Source organism: Miscanthus floridulus, chromosome 3 (genome assembly GCF_019320115.1).
Source record: "Miscanthus floridulus cultivar M001 chromosome 3, ASM1932011v1, whole genome shotgun sequence".
NCBI lineage: Eukaryota > Viridiplantae > Streptophyta > Magnoliopsida > Poales > Poaceae > Miscanthus > Miscanthus floridulus.
The window spans coordinates 133,744,216-133,763,180 of record NC_089582.1 but is presented as its reverse complement, the minus strand read 5'-3'; the positions used below and the strand labels follow the sequence as shown (position 1 = coordinate 133,763,180).

The window sequence follows — 18,965 nt, the reverse complement described above, 5'->3', positions numbered from 1 at the left end:
CATGGTTTAAAAAAAATATGAGAGCACGCAAGATCCAGCATGTCGGCGCCCAGCACGTATACGAAAAGAGAATGGAATGTCTGCACGCCCACCACGCCTGCCCCCGAAAAGAAAAGGAGAATAGTATACTATCCTAAAATGATGTCAGGTGGGAATAAATGCTTTCCAATTAAGACAAGTAATCTGGTCGGAGAATCATTCGCCTGGTTCATTCTGAATGAACGTTCGCCAAATAGTGGCATCGGGTGTACACGCCCGTGATTGGGCCGAGGTCGACAGAGAAGAAGGCGACGTAGGCCAAGGTGGACGCGATGCACAGGGCGACGGCCCAGGGGATCTTCGACTCAGGGTGGTGGCCCACGACGGTGAGGCCCGTTCCGAGGCCGATGAGCGAGGCCATCATCCAGCCTGCGCTGCACAGCAGCAGAGGCCGCCGGCCGATGCGGTCCAGCAGGAACGTGGCCACGAGGATGAAGAGCGTCTTGCTGTCGCCCACGGCGCAGGTGGTGCCCAGGAGCTGGTCGTCGCCGGTGATTCCCGCGCTCTTGAACACGCGCGGGCTGTAAAGGACGACGCAGTCGCTGCCCGATGCTTGCTGGAAGAAGTGGATGCCGAGCGCCGAGAGCAGTACGCGTCGGATGGCGGGGGTCGGGGATACGACGAGTTCCTTCCAGACACGCGTCTCCTTGCTGTTTCGATCCGTCGTAGGCACGGTCACCACGTCTCCGTCAAGGTCCCTCGGGATGCCCGCCGCCGCCTTGATGTCAGCTAGGCGCTCCGCGGCCTGCTCTGGCGTGGCAGAGGTCTTCTCCAGCACAGCCCTGGCGTCCGCGAGGCGGCCGTTCTTGACGAGCCACCGAGGCGACTCGGACATGACGAACACCATCAGCGCGAGCAGAAGCGACGGCGCCGCCCCGATGCCGAGCATGACGCGCCAGCTGAGGTAGAGCGGGAGGCGCGCCAACGCGTAGTTGGAAAGGTAGCCGAGGAGGATGCCCAGGTTGATGAAGAAATCCGGGAAGGACGTGAGGAGGCCGCGGGACGCCGCGGGAGAGATCTCGGCGGTGTAGACAGGCGCGATCATGATCGCGTAGCCCACCCCGACGCCGTCCACGAAGTGGCCGGCTATGAGCATGGCGTAGCTGACCGCGAAGCCCATGAGCAGCACGCCCACGAAGAAGATGGCGGCGGCGAAGACGACGGTGAAACGGCGGCCGATCCAGTCGGACGTTCGCCCGGCCGCGAAGGATCCTATGAGCGAGTAGAGGTTCATGATGCCCATCAGGATCTCTAGCTGCACGTCCGTGATCTTCAGGTCCTTTTTTATGTACAAGGACGCTCCGCTCATCACCCCAATGTCTGCAGAGCCAATCGTCGTCACTGACTCACTGTGTGTGCAAAAACTCTTGCGAAGCAAATGAACGACAAGGCCAGCATATCTAACTAGTTATGACGAATCGAGAAAAGCACTATAGGTACCGTAGCCGAGGATGATGGATGCCATGGAGGCGAGGATGGCGCAGGTGAAAGCGTACTTAACATTGCTCTTGCTCTTGCACTGGACGGCCTCAGGGAGAGCCGCAGAAGTCATCGTTTACTGACACTTGAGTTGATGGTGGTTTAGTGCAGCGTTGTTGTGCAGGAGGTACATATATAGAGTTATGGACAGGGTACATGTCATGTACAATGCGTGACTGTACTCCCCTAATTGGATTGTCAATTTGAGTTCAGGGGGGCATGCTCTGTCCCGTTGCCACCTCATTTCAAATCATGTTGCATATAGCAAACAGAAGAAAAGATTGCACAGATTTTTGCTCCTGTTTGTTCACATTTTTCTGTCAGTTCCCTATATCAGGTATATGGTTACATTTTTCAAAAACAGAATTACGAATATGCAATCTCGTATATGGAACTGACACAAGAATGTGTTTCGGGTATCAGAGTATAATCAGATTGCCACCATGCTAACCAGAACGGTGTGAAATCCTTGGGGGAGTTGCCAGTTGCCCTTTGCCACAGCCTGAATCCTCCAGCCCTCCTACCCTTAACCCCTAGATTGTTCTCGCCAGAGCTAAGGAAGAAGCCCCTTAGCCCTATCCACGGATTTGATCCGGCATATAAAACTGTTGAGGTGAGCTAAAACACTCGAGGACTTGTTGGATATTCCCTTATTAAAAGTTGAAGTATACCGCATAGATACAAGCAAGTTGATATTATTCCTAAATCCTAATGAGTGCATAGCAGCCATGTTCATCCGAGAAAAGACTGGTGGTGGATCTTCTTGTTGGATGATCCGCCGAGGTAGTCAAAGCAGACGTCAGATAAGCGGCTTGTTCGCTGGTTGGTTTCTGGGCTGGTTTGGGTTGGCTGGTGCTGGTTTGTTATAAGAGAAAAATACTGTTGGCTGGTTGGTTTGGGCTGGCTGAAATCAACAAGCGAACATGGTGAAGGTCTAACAAAACCATATACAGTACGTACCTATCTGAAGACTTTGTCGTACTTGATTGAATCATCGTGCAGATGCTTGTGATTATTTATCCACATCGTCACATTATTGAATCCAAGAGTGCAAAGCCTTACTAAATCGGAGCTAATCCCCTCGGTCAGCAATCAGGAAAAAATCATGGAGATTTGGAGAACATCCTGGAAAAAACATGAACGAGGAGAAGATCAGAAGAAAAGGCCCGTCTCTGACGAGGAATTGACGGCCCTGGGCGCTGGGCGCCGGCCGCCGAGCGGATGAGCACACCGGCGGCCGCTGACGGAAGAAAACGACGTGAGCCCTACTCAGAAATCAAGGTCCTAAGATCTGAGGCCAGAGGCCCTAGAAAAGTTAAGGTCGGTTTAGAACGTGAGAAAAATTTCATGTTTCCATTTTTCTTTAAAATTTAATTGATTCTTCTGAAAAGTTAAGGTCTCACACCCAGCAGCGGAGACGCCCAGCTTCGTAGGTTGCTACGCTGTTCTTAGCTTGGTTGTTTACCATTTATGTAATATCAAAGTTTGAAATAGTCTATGGAAAGGTCCAGCCATAGCTGTAAGACCTCCTAGGACGCTCATCAGAAGCGTGTTGTTTGTATGGTTAAACTCTTCTTCTTACTTATAATGATACGTAAATCTTTTGTGTATTTGAAAAAAAAAATTGTATGACTCCTATGTACTAAATAGATCCTCAAGTTCCGCAAGAAACATGGAACACCTAGAATTTAGTTTGGAGCGTTGGTTCCGGCGCATGTAGGTTTAGCCTAAATCTAATCCCGTGATCGTTCACTGGAACGATCCAACGAACCATCACTGGTCCCGCAACTTTCCTTATTTGAAAAAAAAACAATTTCAGTAATTTTTTATTTTTAGAAAGTAACTAAGTTATACATAACTTATGCCATATGACTTATAACTTGGACAATATAACACTTTGTAAAACTTGTTACCGTATAACTTATATCATATAACTTATAATTTATGCCAAAACTAGGAAAGATAAAAGTTATCAAACACATTTTTTTATTTTTTCTCTTTTTTCTCTTTTTACTTTTTATTGTAGTCTATCAATTTTTCTTTTGTGCATGCTACGAACATAACTGCTAATATGTTATGATATTGATTTGTATATCTAAGTTGTATAGAATAACTTATGTACATAAGTTACGTTTGATAACTTTTTATTTAGATAAGTTGAATTTTATAACTTTTTGTGTTTCTAAGTTTTGGTTATAAGTTATATGTGATAAGTTATATGTTATAAATTAGTTTACTACTAGAAAAAATTCTTCGAAACATATGCAAGTGAGTCTAGTTTTGCTCGTCTCGTCGCGTAGAACACACTGGTGCAGCCAGAATTAAAAATAGATACACCGTTCAGAAGTTATAGCAATTGAAAATAAATATTTTACTTTTTCCTGCCTGCGTCAGCGCTGACATCATAGCCAGTCTGCAGCCATGCGCGCATGGAAGTTGTGGCGCGCTGCTGAGTACTACCAAATAGGGTAATAGGTGCAATATTTTTCTAGAAAAGAAAATAATACATGTCAGAAAATTATTCGCTTGTATGGCATCGGGTGAGCGTTCGCTGTTTAGCCCGGCTGCCATGTTTTTTTTTCATTCACATTTTTCTTGTTTACTTATTTTTCATTCCTTTTCTCATTTGTTCCTTCTATCTATTTATTTATCTACCTATCTATTATATTAATACAATAGAATCAAAAGAAGTCACCACGTCATCGGAGAGTCTAGAAATTATGAGATTAATTAGGAAAGAAGAATATTCACATTTGGATTTTATGATGATGCATCAGTTTAAAATTAACAATAGAGTCCATGCCAAAAAAAAAATTACGAGATCAATCAAGAAAAAGAGAAGAATATCCACCGTTAGATTTTATGATAATCAAACCGTCCAAATTTAACCACAGAATCTATGCCAAATACGACTAAAGGGTCACTGCAATTTACAAAATACGACTAAAGAGTCACTATAAATTCATAACTATCATCTTCAGGAATCGTAGGAGTTTCAAGTGAAAAGTCACATTCCAAAAAGGAACATCAATCCGTACCTAAAACAACCAAGAGAAGTGCACGTCCCATTAGTTATAGAGGCCACGTAAGAAGTCTCAGATGAAACAATTGAAACATTCAACTTGATAGGCCTTGAGCATGGTGCATCCACATCTCCCATTAGTTATAGAGGCCACGTAAGAAGTCTCTTCAAGGTTCATAGCATCTTCAAATTGTTCTCTAAACACATTTTTTTAGGAAAGTTCTCTAAACACATTGATGGTGCCGACCATAGGTAGCAACAAATTCTTACTTATGTTGTTGTGCAAACATATATAGAAACAAGCTCACATTGTTTTTAACTTTCATGGCATATCCATAGGTGTTACCTGATCGGGAGCTTGGCCTTTGCCAGGGGCTCCAACGAGGACTAGGGAGAAGCGTGAGCTTCTCGATACCTCGGCAAAAATATCGGAGTCGTCGACGGGAGATTACTTTCTTGCTTAGGTTTTAATAAGTGCAGATTAGAGGTCATAGTTTAAAGTAGAAGTTTCAGAAAGCCTAATTTAAACACCCCCCCTCCTCCTCTTAGGCGACATGGTCCCTTCACAGCCAATCCAAAACCTAGCCTAGCGGCGTCCGCGATTGGACGAGGTTGTTCTGACGCTCGTGGCGGTGGTTGGTGGCCCACTTGCTGATGTAACTGGGTGAGGGCAGATCGGACGATGTCAGGCAGCAAATTATGGAGGATTCCCCTTGTGCATATTAATTATGTTCATAGCTTCTCCCATCAACTTCAACTAACACTTGTAGTTGTTCCTAAGGAGACTATTGATTTTCAGTGTTTTTTGGGCTACTTGCAGATTTGTTGAATACTCTTGGGATGTCTTGTAAGAAGATATGCATGCTTCATGTAGGTCAACCTAATTATATGATTGAAGCATTTAAATTGGGTGAAATTAAAACAGGCCAAGGTTTGAATCAAGAGATGAGCTTAGCAAGGCCAAGTGATACACGTTGAGGATCTCGCTACTTGACTATAATGCATGTTATAGCTTTGCATCCTTCAATCAAGAAAGTTCTCTAGAAGGTTGCGAATGAAAGTAAAGGTGCCGAGGCTTTAGGAGCTCAAACCATGTTGACTGTATTTTAGTCATTTGAGTATGTATTTCTGTTATGTAATGCTTTGCAAAGGAGGGAGCAAGATGTTGTAGTAATGGATTTTCTTGAGTTCACAGAGGTAGAATTGGATATTTTGAGAGAAGATCATGGATGGAAATAGTTTCTTCAGAAGGTCAGTTCTTTTTGTGAAAAGCATAAAGTTAAAGTTGTTGACATGAATGAGAAGTATAAGCCTACTCAAATATTAAAGCAATTCTTCATAGGTGCCATTAATTATCATTGGCCAGGTTTCATGTCGATATTTTTTTGGGTGTCATTGATAGGCAGGTTCAAGAGCTTAATAACATTTTTTGATGAGGTAAATGCTGAGCTACTTAGATGCATGGTATCACTCAGTACAACTAGTTCATTTTCTGCTTTCAATATTGAGGACTTGGTGAAGCTTGCTGAGTTCTATCCTCATGATTTTGAATTTGAAGAAATGAGCCAGCTCCTTTTTCGGTTGAACCTCTATATTGATGATGTGAGGAAAGATGAAAACTTGACAAATTTGAGAGGTCTAGTTGAATTTGTCTATGATGCTTGTTAAAACAGGATAGGTTTATTCTGACACAAAAGGAGGGATAGAATCACCTTCCGTATTGTTTATTCAGATGTTGATCTAACAGGTGAGATGGTAACTTTGAGTAATTTTATTCTGACACAACTCGTAAGTCAGTCACTTAATACATCCTACAGGGGGGGGGGGGGGGGGGGGGGGGGGGGGGGGGGGGGGGGGGGGGATAACACATTGGAAAGAAAAAATATGTGACCGGACAGGAAGGTGAGAGAATTTCAATCACTTAGGGCCTGTCACGTTAATACGGAATGAACCCCTGGATTGATTCCAACCTGGACTGTTGTGCTAATTTGATCTCCTGGAACGAGTCCTGGTAGAATCAGAGCTAAACGAACGAGCCCTTAATTATCACCACGAGATCACGGAACTAGAGACCATGTCAATCTTTTTCCCTGAGTCCTGACACAACAATAAAATTCAGAAGTTTCGAGGTAAAATTGGGAATCTCAAAAGGAATCTCGAGTATGATATTTGCATATTTGGATTTTATTTTTTTGGAATAAACAATACGGAAGCACGTGCCCGTTGCAACATTTTCGGTTCACCTCTGGCATGACAAAGCACACGCGACGGTGACACCAATAATTCACGGCCGTCTCTGTCCTCCAGCACCACAACACCTCAGAGGCCAATCTTGCCACGCTGCTTCATCTTCTTTTTTTTTTTGGGGGGGGGGGGGGGGGGGGGGGGGGGGGGGGGGGGGGGGGTTCTGCCGAGTAGTTGTGTTCTCCTTCCCTCTACTTGGTGGCCATTTCCACCACCTTTTCCTTGGCAGCGGCGTTGTCTGCTTCAGCCATGTCCGTGTCTGGCATGCCGAACAGTTTGCCCATCTCCTCCAGCGTACGACCGCGGGTCTCCGGGAGGCACGTGAAGAAGAAAACCCACCCGACCGCGGCGATGCCGGAGTAGAGGAAGAAGCTGCCGCCGATGGTGATGCTCTTCGAGAGGGACAGGAAGGTCATGGAGATAACGGCGCTGGTAACGCGGTTGCACGCCCCGCCCCCCACGCCGCCGCCCCCCCCCCCCCCCCCCCCCCCCCCCCCCCCCCCCCCCCCCCCCCCCCACACCACCCCACCCCCCACACACACACACCCACACCCCACCCCCACCCCCGACAGCGTAGCCCAGCGCGCGCGCCTGCAGCGGGAATATCTCCGAGTTGTACACACCCGTGATGGGGCCGAGGCCGATAGAGAAGAAGGCGACGTAGGCCAAGGTGGACGCGATGCACAGAGCGACGGCCGACGGGATCTTGGCGTCCGGGTGATGCCCACGACGGTGAGGCCCGTCCCGAGGCCGATGAGAGAGATGATCATTCCACCCGCGCTGGTCAGCAGCAGAGGCCGACGCCCGACGCGGTCCAGCAGGAACGTGGCCACCAGGATGAAGAGCGTCTTGGTGACGCCCACCGCGCAGGTGACGCCCAGGAGCTTGTTGTCGCCGGTGATTCCCGCGCTCTTGAACACGCTCGGGCTGTACAGGACGACGGAATCGCTGCTGGAAGAAGTGCAGGCCGACGCCCGATAGCAGTATGCGTCGGATCACCGGGGTTGGGGAAAAGATGAGCGCCTTCCACACCTGCATCTCACCACCGTTCCGCTCCTTGGGTACGGTGACCACGTCTCCGTCGAGGTCCTTCGGAATCCCCGCGGCAACCTTGATGTCAGCCAGCCGCTCTGCGGCCTCCTCTGGCGAGGCAGAGGTCTTCTCTAACACAGCCCTGGTGCCCGCGAGGCGGCCCTTCATGACCAGCCACCGAGGAGACTCGGGCATGCAGAACACCAGGAGCGCGGACGGCGCTGCGCCGATGCCGAGCATGACACGCCAGCCGAGGTGGAGCGGGAGGCTTGCAAATGCGTAGTTCGACAGGTAGCCAAGCAGGATGCTGATGTTGATGAACACTTCCGGGAAGGACGTGAGGAAACCGCGGGATGCCGCGGGCGAGATCTCGTCGGTGTACACGGGAGCGATCATACCCCCGTGGCCCACACCTACTCCGGCCACGAAGCGTCCCACCATGAGCATGCCGTAGTTGACGGCGAAACCCATGAGCAACGCGCCCACGAAGAAGATGACAGCAGCGAAGACGACGGTCAAGCGGCGACCGATCCTGTCGGACGTCTGCGCGCCTGCGAAAGATCCGATGAGCGGGTAGAGACTGAGGATCCCTATCAGGATCTCCAGCTGCACGTCCGTGATCTTCAGGTCCTTCTTGATGTACATCGCCGCTCCACTCATCACCCCAATGTCTACAGAGTTTGGTTGACAGTACACAAACTTCATCTACAAACTCTTGGAAAGCAAAACGAAATATATATTTCGACAACAACGAAAGAATGGGTACCATAGCCAAGGATGACGGAGGCCATGGAGGCGAGGATGGCACAGATGGAAGCATACTTGACGTTGCTCTTCTTCTTGGGCTCGCGGCCTCTGTGAGCTCGGCGGAAGCCATCGTTAATTTAACGGCTACTTCTTTGATTTCTGATTAGAGACAAAGGTGTGTGTAGTGATTTACTGAAGTTTTGTGCTGAAGGAGACGCATATATATAGAGTATAGACAAAGAGCAATGGACCAATGGCCAAAAATGGGTCTGATACAGGATATGATCATGTGGTCCTTACATGTATAAGTTGTTATAAAATTGTGCTAAAGCATTGTGTATTAAAAAGTTGTCATGCCTGAAAAGACTTTGTGCAAAAGTTATATTGAAAAGGTTACGCTGAAGTATGTTAGCCAAAGTTATGCGTTGTAACTCGAAAAAAATTAACATGAATTATTACAAAAACACCATTGGAGCCATTTTTACCAAATGTTTTACAAAACGGCTTTAACTCCAGCAGATAGAGTTGCTCCATATGAGAAGCCAGAGAGCCCTTTTAGAGCTGGAACCCTACTTTGTAACATTTGTGATTTGTCCCACAAAAAAGTATACCCCAAATTGTGTGCATATATATAAGTTTATTAAGTTTTCAAAATTGGAAAGTTGCATAAACGACTATAGGTCCAACGTTGGGGTCTCATTCCAGCAATCGTCCGTTGACTAGCAGGCCCGCATCACACGCATGGCTCGAAAATTAACACGGCCCATCCACATGCCACACCATATAGTAATTAGGATTAAGGATTACATACATTATATATGTTATTATTAGTTATACTAAACTACGAAAGATCATCCCGTCGGTATGGTGATCCAGCAGGTTCCTTGACCAACTTACATTTGGACTCTCGCTCGTCTCTCGACATTGGAGCACTGACAAGGTACATGAAGTTTATTAAGCTCTATCTATGTGAACCACACCCCAGATTCCAATCCCGTGAGTAGTTGATTAAGCCTAATTTGCTGCGTTAGGCAACGGTTACCATTTGATAGGGATAAATAATCTCCGCGTGATCGCAGAACGACAAATTCTTAGATAGATATAGATGATAGATATCGTTTCCTTATATTACATATCCTCCATGGCTTGCTTGACCTCGAACCACTACCAATTTTCTAGCCTCCATGACTCGTGCAGCGAGGCAACAGCACCACCCTCTACACAGATTATATAGTAATTATTACAGGACCAAGTAACGTGACTGACACCTCTAATACACACCCGGCGCGGCGGCACTGGCAACCTGGCATTGGCGGCCATATCGACTTCAAGAACTTGCTAGCTAGCTCACCCATCTTACGGACAAAACAAAGCACGAAACACAGGGCATGTACTTAGAAATGATTTAAGAAGCTCTAAGAGCCACGAGCTGGCCGGCCTGAGCTTGCTGGCCGTCGCTCTCCAGCTGCACCGGACCAGCGAGCGAATCTTCCCACGTTACTTCAGCGTAGCCTAGCTCATATGGCAACAATGGCAGCTGGCTAGCTGCCTACTGCACAAGTTCTTCGCATAGAACCCCCCAACAAGACCCTCTATTTTGAAGTTACTTGGTGGCGGCCATTTCGAGCTTCTTGTCTTTCGTGGCCCCGTCCTGGGGTTTCAGCTCGTCGTCGGTGGCGCCGAACAGCTTGCTCATCGCCTCCAGCGTCCGGCCGCGGGTCTCCGGGAGGAAGGTGAAGAAGAACACCCACGCGAGCACCGCGACGCCGGCATAGAGGAAGAAGGCGCCGCCGATGGTGATGGCCTTGGTCAGCGAGATGAAGGTCATGGAGATCACGCCGCTGGTCAAGCGGTTGGACGCCACGCCCAGCGCGCAGCCGAGCGCGCGCACGTGCAGCGGGAACACCTCGGAGCTGTACACCCACGTGATGGGGCCAAGGCCGATGGAGAAGAAGGCCACGTAGGCCATGGTGGACGCGATGGCCACGCCGATGGCCCATGGGATCTTGCCGTCCGGGTGGTGCTCGATGACGGTGAGCCCGGCGGCGAGGCCGACCAGCGAGACGATCATGCCGCCCACGCTGCTCAGGAGGAGCGGCCGCCGGCCGACTCTGTCGAGTAGGAACGTGGCCACCAGGATGAAGAGCGTCTTGGTGACGCCCACGGCGCAGGTGGCGCCCAGGAGCTTGTTGTCGCTGGTGATGCCCGCGGCCTTGAACACGCGCGGGCTGTAGAGCACCACGGCGTCGATGCCGGACGCCTGCTGGAAGAAGTGGATGCCGAGGCCCGAGAGGAGGATGCGGCGCATGGCCGGGGTCGGGGACAGGATGAGCTCCTTCCACACCCGCGCCTCGTCGTTGTTCTGTTTCTTGGGCACGGCGACCACGTCGCCATCGAGCTCCGGGGGGATGCCGGCGGCGGCCTTGATGTCGGCGAGCTTCTCCGCGGCCTCCTCTGGCGTGTCGGAGGTCTTCCCCAGCACCACCTTGGCATCCGCCAGGCGGCCCTTCATGACGAGCCACCGGGGCGACTCGGGCATGCCCAGCACCATGAGGGCGAGCACGACGGACGGCGCCGCGCCGATGCCGAGCATGACGCGCCAGCCGAGGCGGGGCGGGAGGTGAGAAAAGGCGTAGTTGGACACGTAGCCCAGAAGGATGCCGAAGTTGATGAACACCTCCGGGAAGGAAGTCAGGAAGCCACGGGCCGACGCGGGGGACACCTCGGCCGTGTACACAGGCGCGATCATGAGCGCGTAGCCCACGCCGACCCCGGCGACGAAGCGGCCGAACATGAGCATCCCGTAGTTGACGGCGAAGCCCATGAGGAAGGCGCCCGCGAAGAAGATCACCGCCGCGAACACGATGGTGTAGCGGCGGCCGATCCAGTCGGACGTCCGCCCCGCCGCGAAGGAGCCGATGAGCGAGTAGACGTTGAGGATGCCCATCAGGACCTCCAGCTGCACGTCGGTGATTCCCAGGTCCTTCTTGATGTACAGAGACGCACCGCTCATCACTCCGATATCTGCAAAGTCCGGCCGTACCTCATAAGCCTCATGCCCACGCAAAAAGCAAAAGCGAACCGAAACAAAAAAGGACGCCGCGCCGTACTAGGCTAGGCAATACCCTGTCAAGGGCGAAGTGAAGTGAGTGTGTTGGTACCATAGCCGAGAAGGATGGAGGTCATGGAGGCGAGGATGGCGCAGGCGAAGGCGAACTTGACGTTGCCCTTCTTCCCGGGCTCGACGGCCGCCGGCAGCGCAGCGGAAGCCATCGTTGACGGCTTCTTGCTCTGCCCTGTGCTGCACTGCAGAGAATGCGAATAGTTTAGTGGTGTTCAAGCTCAAGAGAGCTCGTTTCAATGTGGCACAGTGAAGTGTTGTATCTCAAGGACGCAATATATAGACCGACTGACAGAGTAGGCAGGATCACCGGTCAAACGAAAAACTGGAAAGAAACACGGGCCCACAAGCGGTCACTGTGGATGTGGGCCACGATATGGACTGCCCCTCACGTTGCAGACACCGGCGATCTCCATCTCCTTCCGTCGTCCTACTTAGCTGCATGAGAATGACCACTGGGTCCGGGCTCCTGACGCCATTGGTGCCATTGGTAGTTGGCTGGCCCCGCGTTTCTTGAGCTCTCGTTCCCGGTGTGGATATATGGGACAACGGCTCCTTTGATAAGCTGAATTAGGTAATGCAAGTGCCTATAAATAAACAATGGTAAAAGCGCATCAGTGATTGATTTGCTTTCTTTGTAAGTACTTGTACATGATATCTTTGGGATTATAAGATCCAAGAAGAGGGGAAAAGTTCACCCTAAAGTGCAGCCTACAGAGAGACTTTTTAGTGTGCGTGCAAAAATCCTCCAAAGTCATACAGGTAGCATATTATATTAAGGTTAAATTTTAGCTTTTTGTCAGAAAAAGATAAAGCAATAACCAGGCTTGTTATATAGTACTCCCTCCGTCCTGTAATACACACATTGCAGAAACAATTAAGACAAACTTAAAGTAATACTTAAATGACACATGTACACATGGGTTAAATCTAAACAAGAAGTTTCACCTCAAATTATATTTTCCTTTTTTAAAAATTTTGTTAAATTTGAATAAGTACAATTTTTAGAACTCATAATATAGTATTTCGGGACGGAGGGAGTAACTATCGAGCTTGTCTGCCCAGATAATATATGAGTAGTAGCTTTCTTCGCTATAACATCTTTGATTTTTTTTTAGTTCAAAATATTTTAATATACTTTTATTTGTTTAATTATAGCCTTCTCTCCGTGCATTTATACTATATCCATCCACACACACTACAATAGCTATGATCAACCATTTTATTGTCTTAAAAGTTATTGTTGTCAACCTATTCTCTTATTTCATTTTCGCGCTCCTATTTGATGACTGTGCATTTTATGCCGAGGTAAAATTAAGGTTGCCTTTAGTTTCTCTTGGTGAGTTCAATGTCTCGGTAAAATAACTATCCAAGTCTATCACATACTGTTTAATTCTTTGTCCCTCTTATAAATTTAAAATTTGTATGTTCTCATAACTTACATACCATCTTTTTTCGGCCCTAAAACATCGCCAGATCTATCACAATGCTACACATGCGTGCTATAGCTATATTGCTCCCTCAAACAACCACTGGTTAGAGATCTAGCCTTCCTAAAAAAAAACTACCACCTTCGCCGAGCGAATCTATTATCTTCATATACACGGACTTATTTATGTATCTTTTCCAACTTGTAGAAATTAAACTACTATTTTCAATTTTTCAATGTAGAATTTAGATATTTTATAGTTATACTCCCTTCGTTCCAAATTATAAGTCGCTTTGACTTTTTGGTTCATCCATTTTGCTATCTACGTAGACATAATATTATATCTAGATGCATATTAAAATGAATGCACAAAAAAAAATCAAAGCGATTTATAATTTGGAACGGAGGGAGTAAATTATATGGCCCTTCTATTTAGTTAGTTTTTCCTTTTCAATTCATCTGGAGATCAAACTATTGATTTTCATAGGTTCTTTAGTTTTATCTTCACTACTTGTGTTTTACATGGGCTCTTTATCATTCTTTCCAGCTCGCTTGGGAATCAAAATGATTTTTAATTAATTCATTATTTTTTATTCAAATTTAATTCATTATTTTGAATTATCTGATTATTGATACTATGGGGTATGGACTCTTTGCTTAATCTAAATAGTTGGGTCATCATATGATGTGGGACCCATGATTGGCCAAAGACTAGGGCCATTACATTAGGCATCAATGCTAACTGTGCTTGGCTATAGAAAAAATAATAATTTGTCCACTATAATTAAGGGCTAAGACTAGGGCCATAGCCCCAGTGGCCCTAGTGTCAGGCACGCCACTGGCCTTAATGAGAATAAAACCTTTGTAAGACTCAACATGGGAGCTGAGGTGCTACATGATGGAGTTGACGAAGCAAAACTAATTTTGGCGAGTAAAGTAGTCTCAAACACCCCTATATACAATTCATTTAATACTGGTTGTGATCCGAATGTTGCTCCCCTAGGTTTTTTCGGATCTCCACCATCGACGATCCTGAAGGCGATTCTATCCCTCCTCCGGTCTAGGCGGCCTCACCGGTGTTCTGGGCCTGCGCCGCCTCTAGTCACTCCGACTACGACGTACATGCCCCGCCACCGACCCTCAGTCGGTGTCGGCCACCGCATATCGCCAGTTAGCCATCGTAGCGTCGTCAACCACATATTTCCCCTCTAGGGTCTAAGCGCCGCTTAGGGTTCGTAGAGTTGGGATCGTGTTTTGTGCCTGCATCCTTCGTGAGTGTAGTCACCGTGTTGTTTCCTCCGAACTTGATCGCCACCATGGCATCATCCGGGAGTGGAAAGAAGGGGGATCGTGATGGCTCTGGAGGTAGCGATGGCGGCGCCAAGGAGAATGTCATGGATCTCCTCCTGAAGCTCAACCTCACCAAGGCAGAGGAAGTTGTCCTTGAGTTTAGTGATGACAAAGGGGAGGCCGAGCCGCCGGTGGTGGAATGGGCGATGGTGGGAAAGGTTCTCTCGCCATCGATCGCACGTGTGGCTACTGACCGGTCAGCTTTGAAACCGGCTTGGGGGAATCCCTGTGGCCTAAAGTTTCGAGCGATCGGTGTGAAGACTGACAACATGTTCATTGTGGAACTGGGTAGCAAGATGGAGATGGAGAGGATCTTGGCAGGTGCACCGTGGATGGTGGGAAGACATGCCGTAATCCTACAGCCATATGATGAACGTCGTAGCGCGTCGGAAATTATCTTCGATCGCATGGCAATTTGGGTCTGGCTCCTGAACCTACCTCTGGGATGGATGAATCAACAGCAGGGGATCCGAACCATGAGCCTTATTGGGAACGTCCTAAAAATGGATGTTGATAGGGATGGGAAAGCCAGCGGGGCCTTTTTACGGGCCTAGGTGGAAATTGAGATCGATAAGCCTCTACGCCGTGGGGTTCTACTTCGAACAAGCAGGTCGGAGGAACCAAAATGGTTCAAAGCGTAGTATGAAAGGTTGCCCTTTTACTACTTTGCCTGTGGAGTCATAGGTCTTCTAAGCTAGAGTGCCCCCAGTAGGTGCACAAGAATGAGTTGGGAAAGCTACCGTATGATATCCAACTGAGAGCTCCAGAGGAACGACGAAAGCGAGTGCAGTCCTTCTCTGAGGTCGTGGTGGAATCCTTTTGAAGCGGCTCTTCTACAGGTTCACGCCAACCCCGAGCTCCACATGGGGGGTGCATGGGTCAAGGGGTGAAGGTTTAGTCACCTCTTCTTCAAATCCGATGGACGATGAAGAGGATCAAGAGGTTTAGTCACCTCTGAAGGTGCCCCAAGAAGCTCCTGAACGTGTGCAAAATACTGAACGTGACTGGGCTGGTAGGAAGCTGGACATGGAAGGCGATGATGGATCCATTGCAACTAACCAAGAGGTGTTGGAATCAACTTCCTTGGAATTCTATTCAAAATTATTCACTAGGCTGGAAGCACTTGATCCGAGACCAGTTCTAGCTTGTGTCCAAGAAAAGGTTACTCCGGAGATGAATGATGACCTTCAGAAACCATATACGGCGGAGGAGGTTTAGAGAGCGCTGTTTATGATGGGAGCTAATAAGCCCCCTGGTCCGAATGGGCTAACAACGGGTTTCTATCAGTTCCACTGGAATGTTTTGGGACCGGGTGTAACAGCGGTAGTGCTGGATTTTTTGAATGGGGGTGAAATACTGGACTCAATTAATAGCACAACTCTAGTGCTAATCCCGAAGGTTAAAAGTCCACAGGAGATGAAACAATTTCGGCCAATCTCCCTTTGCAATGTAATATATAAAATATGCTCAAAGGTGGTGGCCAATCACCTCCGGGTGCATCTCGATGATGTTATATCAGAGGAGCAAAGTGCCTTCGTCCCTGGAAGACTGATTAACGACAACGTGCTTGTGGCCTATGAGTGCACACATTATCTACAGAGGAAGAAAGGAAAGGTCGGGGCCTGTGCAGTTAAGCTCGACATGGAAAAGGCATATGATCGTGTTGAGTGGGACTATCTCATGGGAATTATGCTCAAACTAGGGTTCCATGAGAATTTTGTCTCACTTGTGATGAGGTGCGTGACATCGATTTCATTTTCAATTAAAGTTAATGGTGTTCTCTCATATGCTTTCAGCCCCACTAGAGGATTATGGCAAGGAGACCCCATCTTGTCGTATTTGTTCCTGCTGTGTGCAGAGGGCTTGTCTTCTTTGTTGAAATCTGTTGGTCCAGTGCATTTATCTAGAGGTGTCCACGTGGGCATCCATGCTCCATGGGTATTGCACCTTCTTTTTGCGGACGATTGTATAGTCTTTTCTGAAGCGTCGCAAAGAGGGGCCACCAGACTTCAAGAGATCCTAGATACTTATAGCTGGGGATCGGGACAACAAGTTAACAGAGACAAATCGACTGTCTTTTTTTAGTAAAAATTGCCTAGATGAAGTGAAGGAGTTGGTTTGGCATGAGCTGCATACAGATATAGAAGCACTCTCGGACAAATACTTGGGCCTACCTAATGGGGACGGGGATCTCGATCTTCCATCAGGTAGAGGTAACTATCATTGTGGCGGAGAATGACACACCGATCTGGCTTCAGATCGAAAGATCGAACCCTACAATCTTAGCACCACAGCTCCTCTGGTTATGAACCAAGTCACGGACCAGGTTGACCTCGCCAAGAAGGCTAATCTCTACCTGCACAATGAAGAACACAAGCAAGAACAAGAAAGAACAGAACCAAATTGCAGATGAATGATTAATCTCATGAAGTTGGGGTCTCACAAACCGATGAACGGCGAAACTGTTCTTGACAGATTAATCTAAGCAAAACCCAAAACCTAATAGCGGCAGTGGCTTATGATTATAAAGGTATTAGGGTCGTCGCCTACCCTAGACGCGCCCCCTAATGGGCCCAAACACGATACACAGTCCAACGGACCAAAAGACGGTGTCGCAGCACCATGGCAGATTCTGGACGTAGACTTGTTTTGACGATTCCTATTGATTCTGAAGGGATTTTGACATGAGACCACTTGGATTAGCTTCCTTATCAAATTAGCTTTCCAACCATATGTGGATCGTCAAAAACGGAGTCCGGATGCATCCTAGGTGACCAGTTTAAGGCAGACTGGTCCTAGAGGCCGAGGCAGACTCAAACTTGAGTTGCTTTGGGCCTCCACCTCGGGGACTCGAACCGAATCAGCCTCGGGCCTCCTTCTTGACTTGGACACCCTTGCTAGCCTCCTACCCCTCCATACCATGTGGCAAACAAGGTCATATGCATGGGTGTCATGTCCTCATCATCCTCCCCTTCTTGATGAAAAGCCGTCATCGGCGTCAATTGTGCTTGAAACTGATCCTACACAACATAAAGGAGAAGGGGTTTGTGAAGACAAAGAAAACTGAAATAAGTGTGAGAAGAAACGTGACCATGTTTCTAAGAAATTTCAGCAAGCATGTAAACTCCATGATCCAAATGCACGCGATGTATGTCAACACTATCCTACAAAAGATTAGAACTAACCAAAGACAATGCAGGAATAGATGGTCTAGCAGACATAGGTAGCCACCAACAATGCTCCCCTTCTTGGAAGTGAACTTGTTTCTTTGAGGAACATGATAAAATGTTTGTATTATTATGGCTGCCCTCTAAACGATCATAACCTTGTACAACAAAAGGGAAATTCATATTACTACGAATGTATACTCGATGTATCATATATTGTCCCTTGTTGTTATATTTGCCATTAACATGATATGTGTGTTTAGAAAACCAAAGCAAATTAGTATATTTAAAAAGGCTCTCCTCCAAACAATCTAGGTTACACAAAACATCAAATTCAATGTAACCCAAGTATGTAAAGAAGACAACAGTTTGAACTTATCAGTTTTATTAGCAATATGAATAACATGTTTATTTTCAGCACAAGTGACTGGTTCCAAAATATGTAAAACTGAAGCATCATCAACCAATTCATCTTTATCACAAAGAACTTCAAGCAGATTATCATGGGACAGAGATAAATCAAGATAGGGTTCCACTAACAATTGCTCTATGATAGCATGGTTTGTGGAAAAATTTAGTACATTAAAACATTTCTCACCTTCCGTGAGTGTAGCACCATAAACATTACCTGTGTTCTCAGCAGGAGTAATAGGTGTATTGTGAAGTGGTGGTTCTGAATTTGCATATAAGATTGTGAGCTCTGCATTTTCTTCCATGTCATCCTCTTGCTTATGAACATTATCCTGTAGAAGGTTAGTCATAGCAAGAGGAATAACAACAGACTCTTTCTCTAAATGATGCACCTCAGCATATGAAGTCAAAATAGGAGGTGGATTAACAAAGATTTCTCGCATAAGGAGTTTCATATCATTCCAAGTTTAAGGTTTATCAGAAGGATCTAAAGACTCCCACCAAGATAAAGCAGAATATCGTAAAACACTAGCTGCATTTTTTACTTTCCTCCTTGGACACATAAAGCGAATAGCAAATATGTTATCTATGGCAATTTCCCACTCCATGTACTCATCAGCACCTATACCATCATAAGTCGGTGGATACGAACAACCTGTCATTGTTAGAAGATAGCAAAAGACAACACAAAGTATTATCCCTATCAAATGACTACGTGGTTGTAGTGGTGTCACTTTTCACAGCAAGTGGAAGCATCTTACCAAGCTCTTATAAAGTTCTTACCAACACAAGCAGTGGGCGGTACAACCGGTAGCTAGTTCGTGATACCTGTGAGGCAGTGGTGCCAAGATTGCAAGGCCCTTTTTCTGTACTGATCTGAAGAGTTTGTGGAGCTTGGAAGGCACATAAAGAATAATATGTATA

The 18,965-nt window shown here is 47.2% G+C and overlaps 2 protein-coding genes and 1 pseudogene across 2 annotated transcripts; all 3 read right to left on the bottom strand.

Annotated features, from left to right (window-relative positions):
- Window positions 1-208: 208 nt before the first annotated feature.
- On the bottom strand, window positions 209-1,609 carry LOC136544475 (polyol transporter 5-like). The gene is made up of 2 exons (XM_066536628.1): window positions 1,480-1,609; window positions 209-1,359 (listed from the first exon to the last, which is right to left on the bottom strand). The coding sequence occupies exons 1-2, from the start codon at window positions 1,589-1,591 to the stop codon at window positions 209-211; spliced, it is 1,263 nt and encodes a 420-aa protein (XP_066392725.1). The 5' UTR covers window positions 1,592-1,609.
- Window positions 1,610-6,943: 5,334 nt separating this feature from the next.
- On the bottom strand, window positions 6,944-8,708 carry LOC136547023 (polyol transporter 5-like; annotated as a pseudogene).
- Window positions 8,709-9,635: 927 nt separating this feature from the next.
- Window positions 9,636-11,929, bottom strand: LOC136542502 (polyol transporter 5-like). The gene is made up of 2 exons (XM_066534974.1): window positions 11,725-11,929; window positions 9,636-11,587 (listed from the first exon to the last, which is right to left on the bottom strand). The coding sequence occupies exons 1-2, from the start codon at window positions 11,834-11,836 to the stop codon at window positions 10,167-10,169; spliced, it is 1,533 nt and encodes a 510-aa protein (XP_066391071.1). The 5' UTR covers window positions 11,837-11,929; the 3' UTR covers window positions 9,636-10,166.
- Window positions 11,930-18,965: the final 7,036 nt, after the last annotated feature.

Excerpts from the sequence above, each read along its gene's own strand:
- LOC136544475 (XM_066536628.1), bottom strand. The coding sequence starts at position 1,591 with ATGACTTCTGCGGCTCTCCCTGAGGCCGTCCAGTGCAAGAGCAAGAGC. Across the intron at positions 1,360-1,479 it reads ATCCATCATCCTCGGCTACG|ACATTGGGGTGATGAGCGGA; the intron begins GTACCTATAGTG and ends TTGGCTCTGCAG.
- LOC136542502 (XM_066534974.1), bottom strand. The coding sequence starts at position 11,836 with ATGGCTTCCGCTGCGCTGCCGGCGGCCGTCGAGCCCGGGAAGAAGGGC. Across the intron at positions 11,588-11,724 it reads CTCCATCCTTCTCGGCTATG|ATATCGGAGTGATGAGCGGT; the intron begins GTACCAACACAC and ends CGGACTTTGCAG.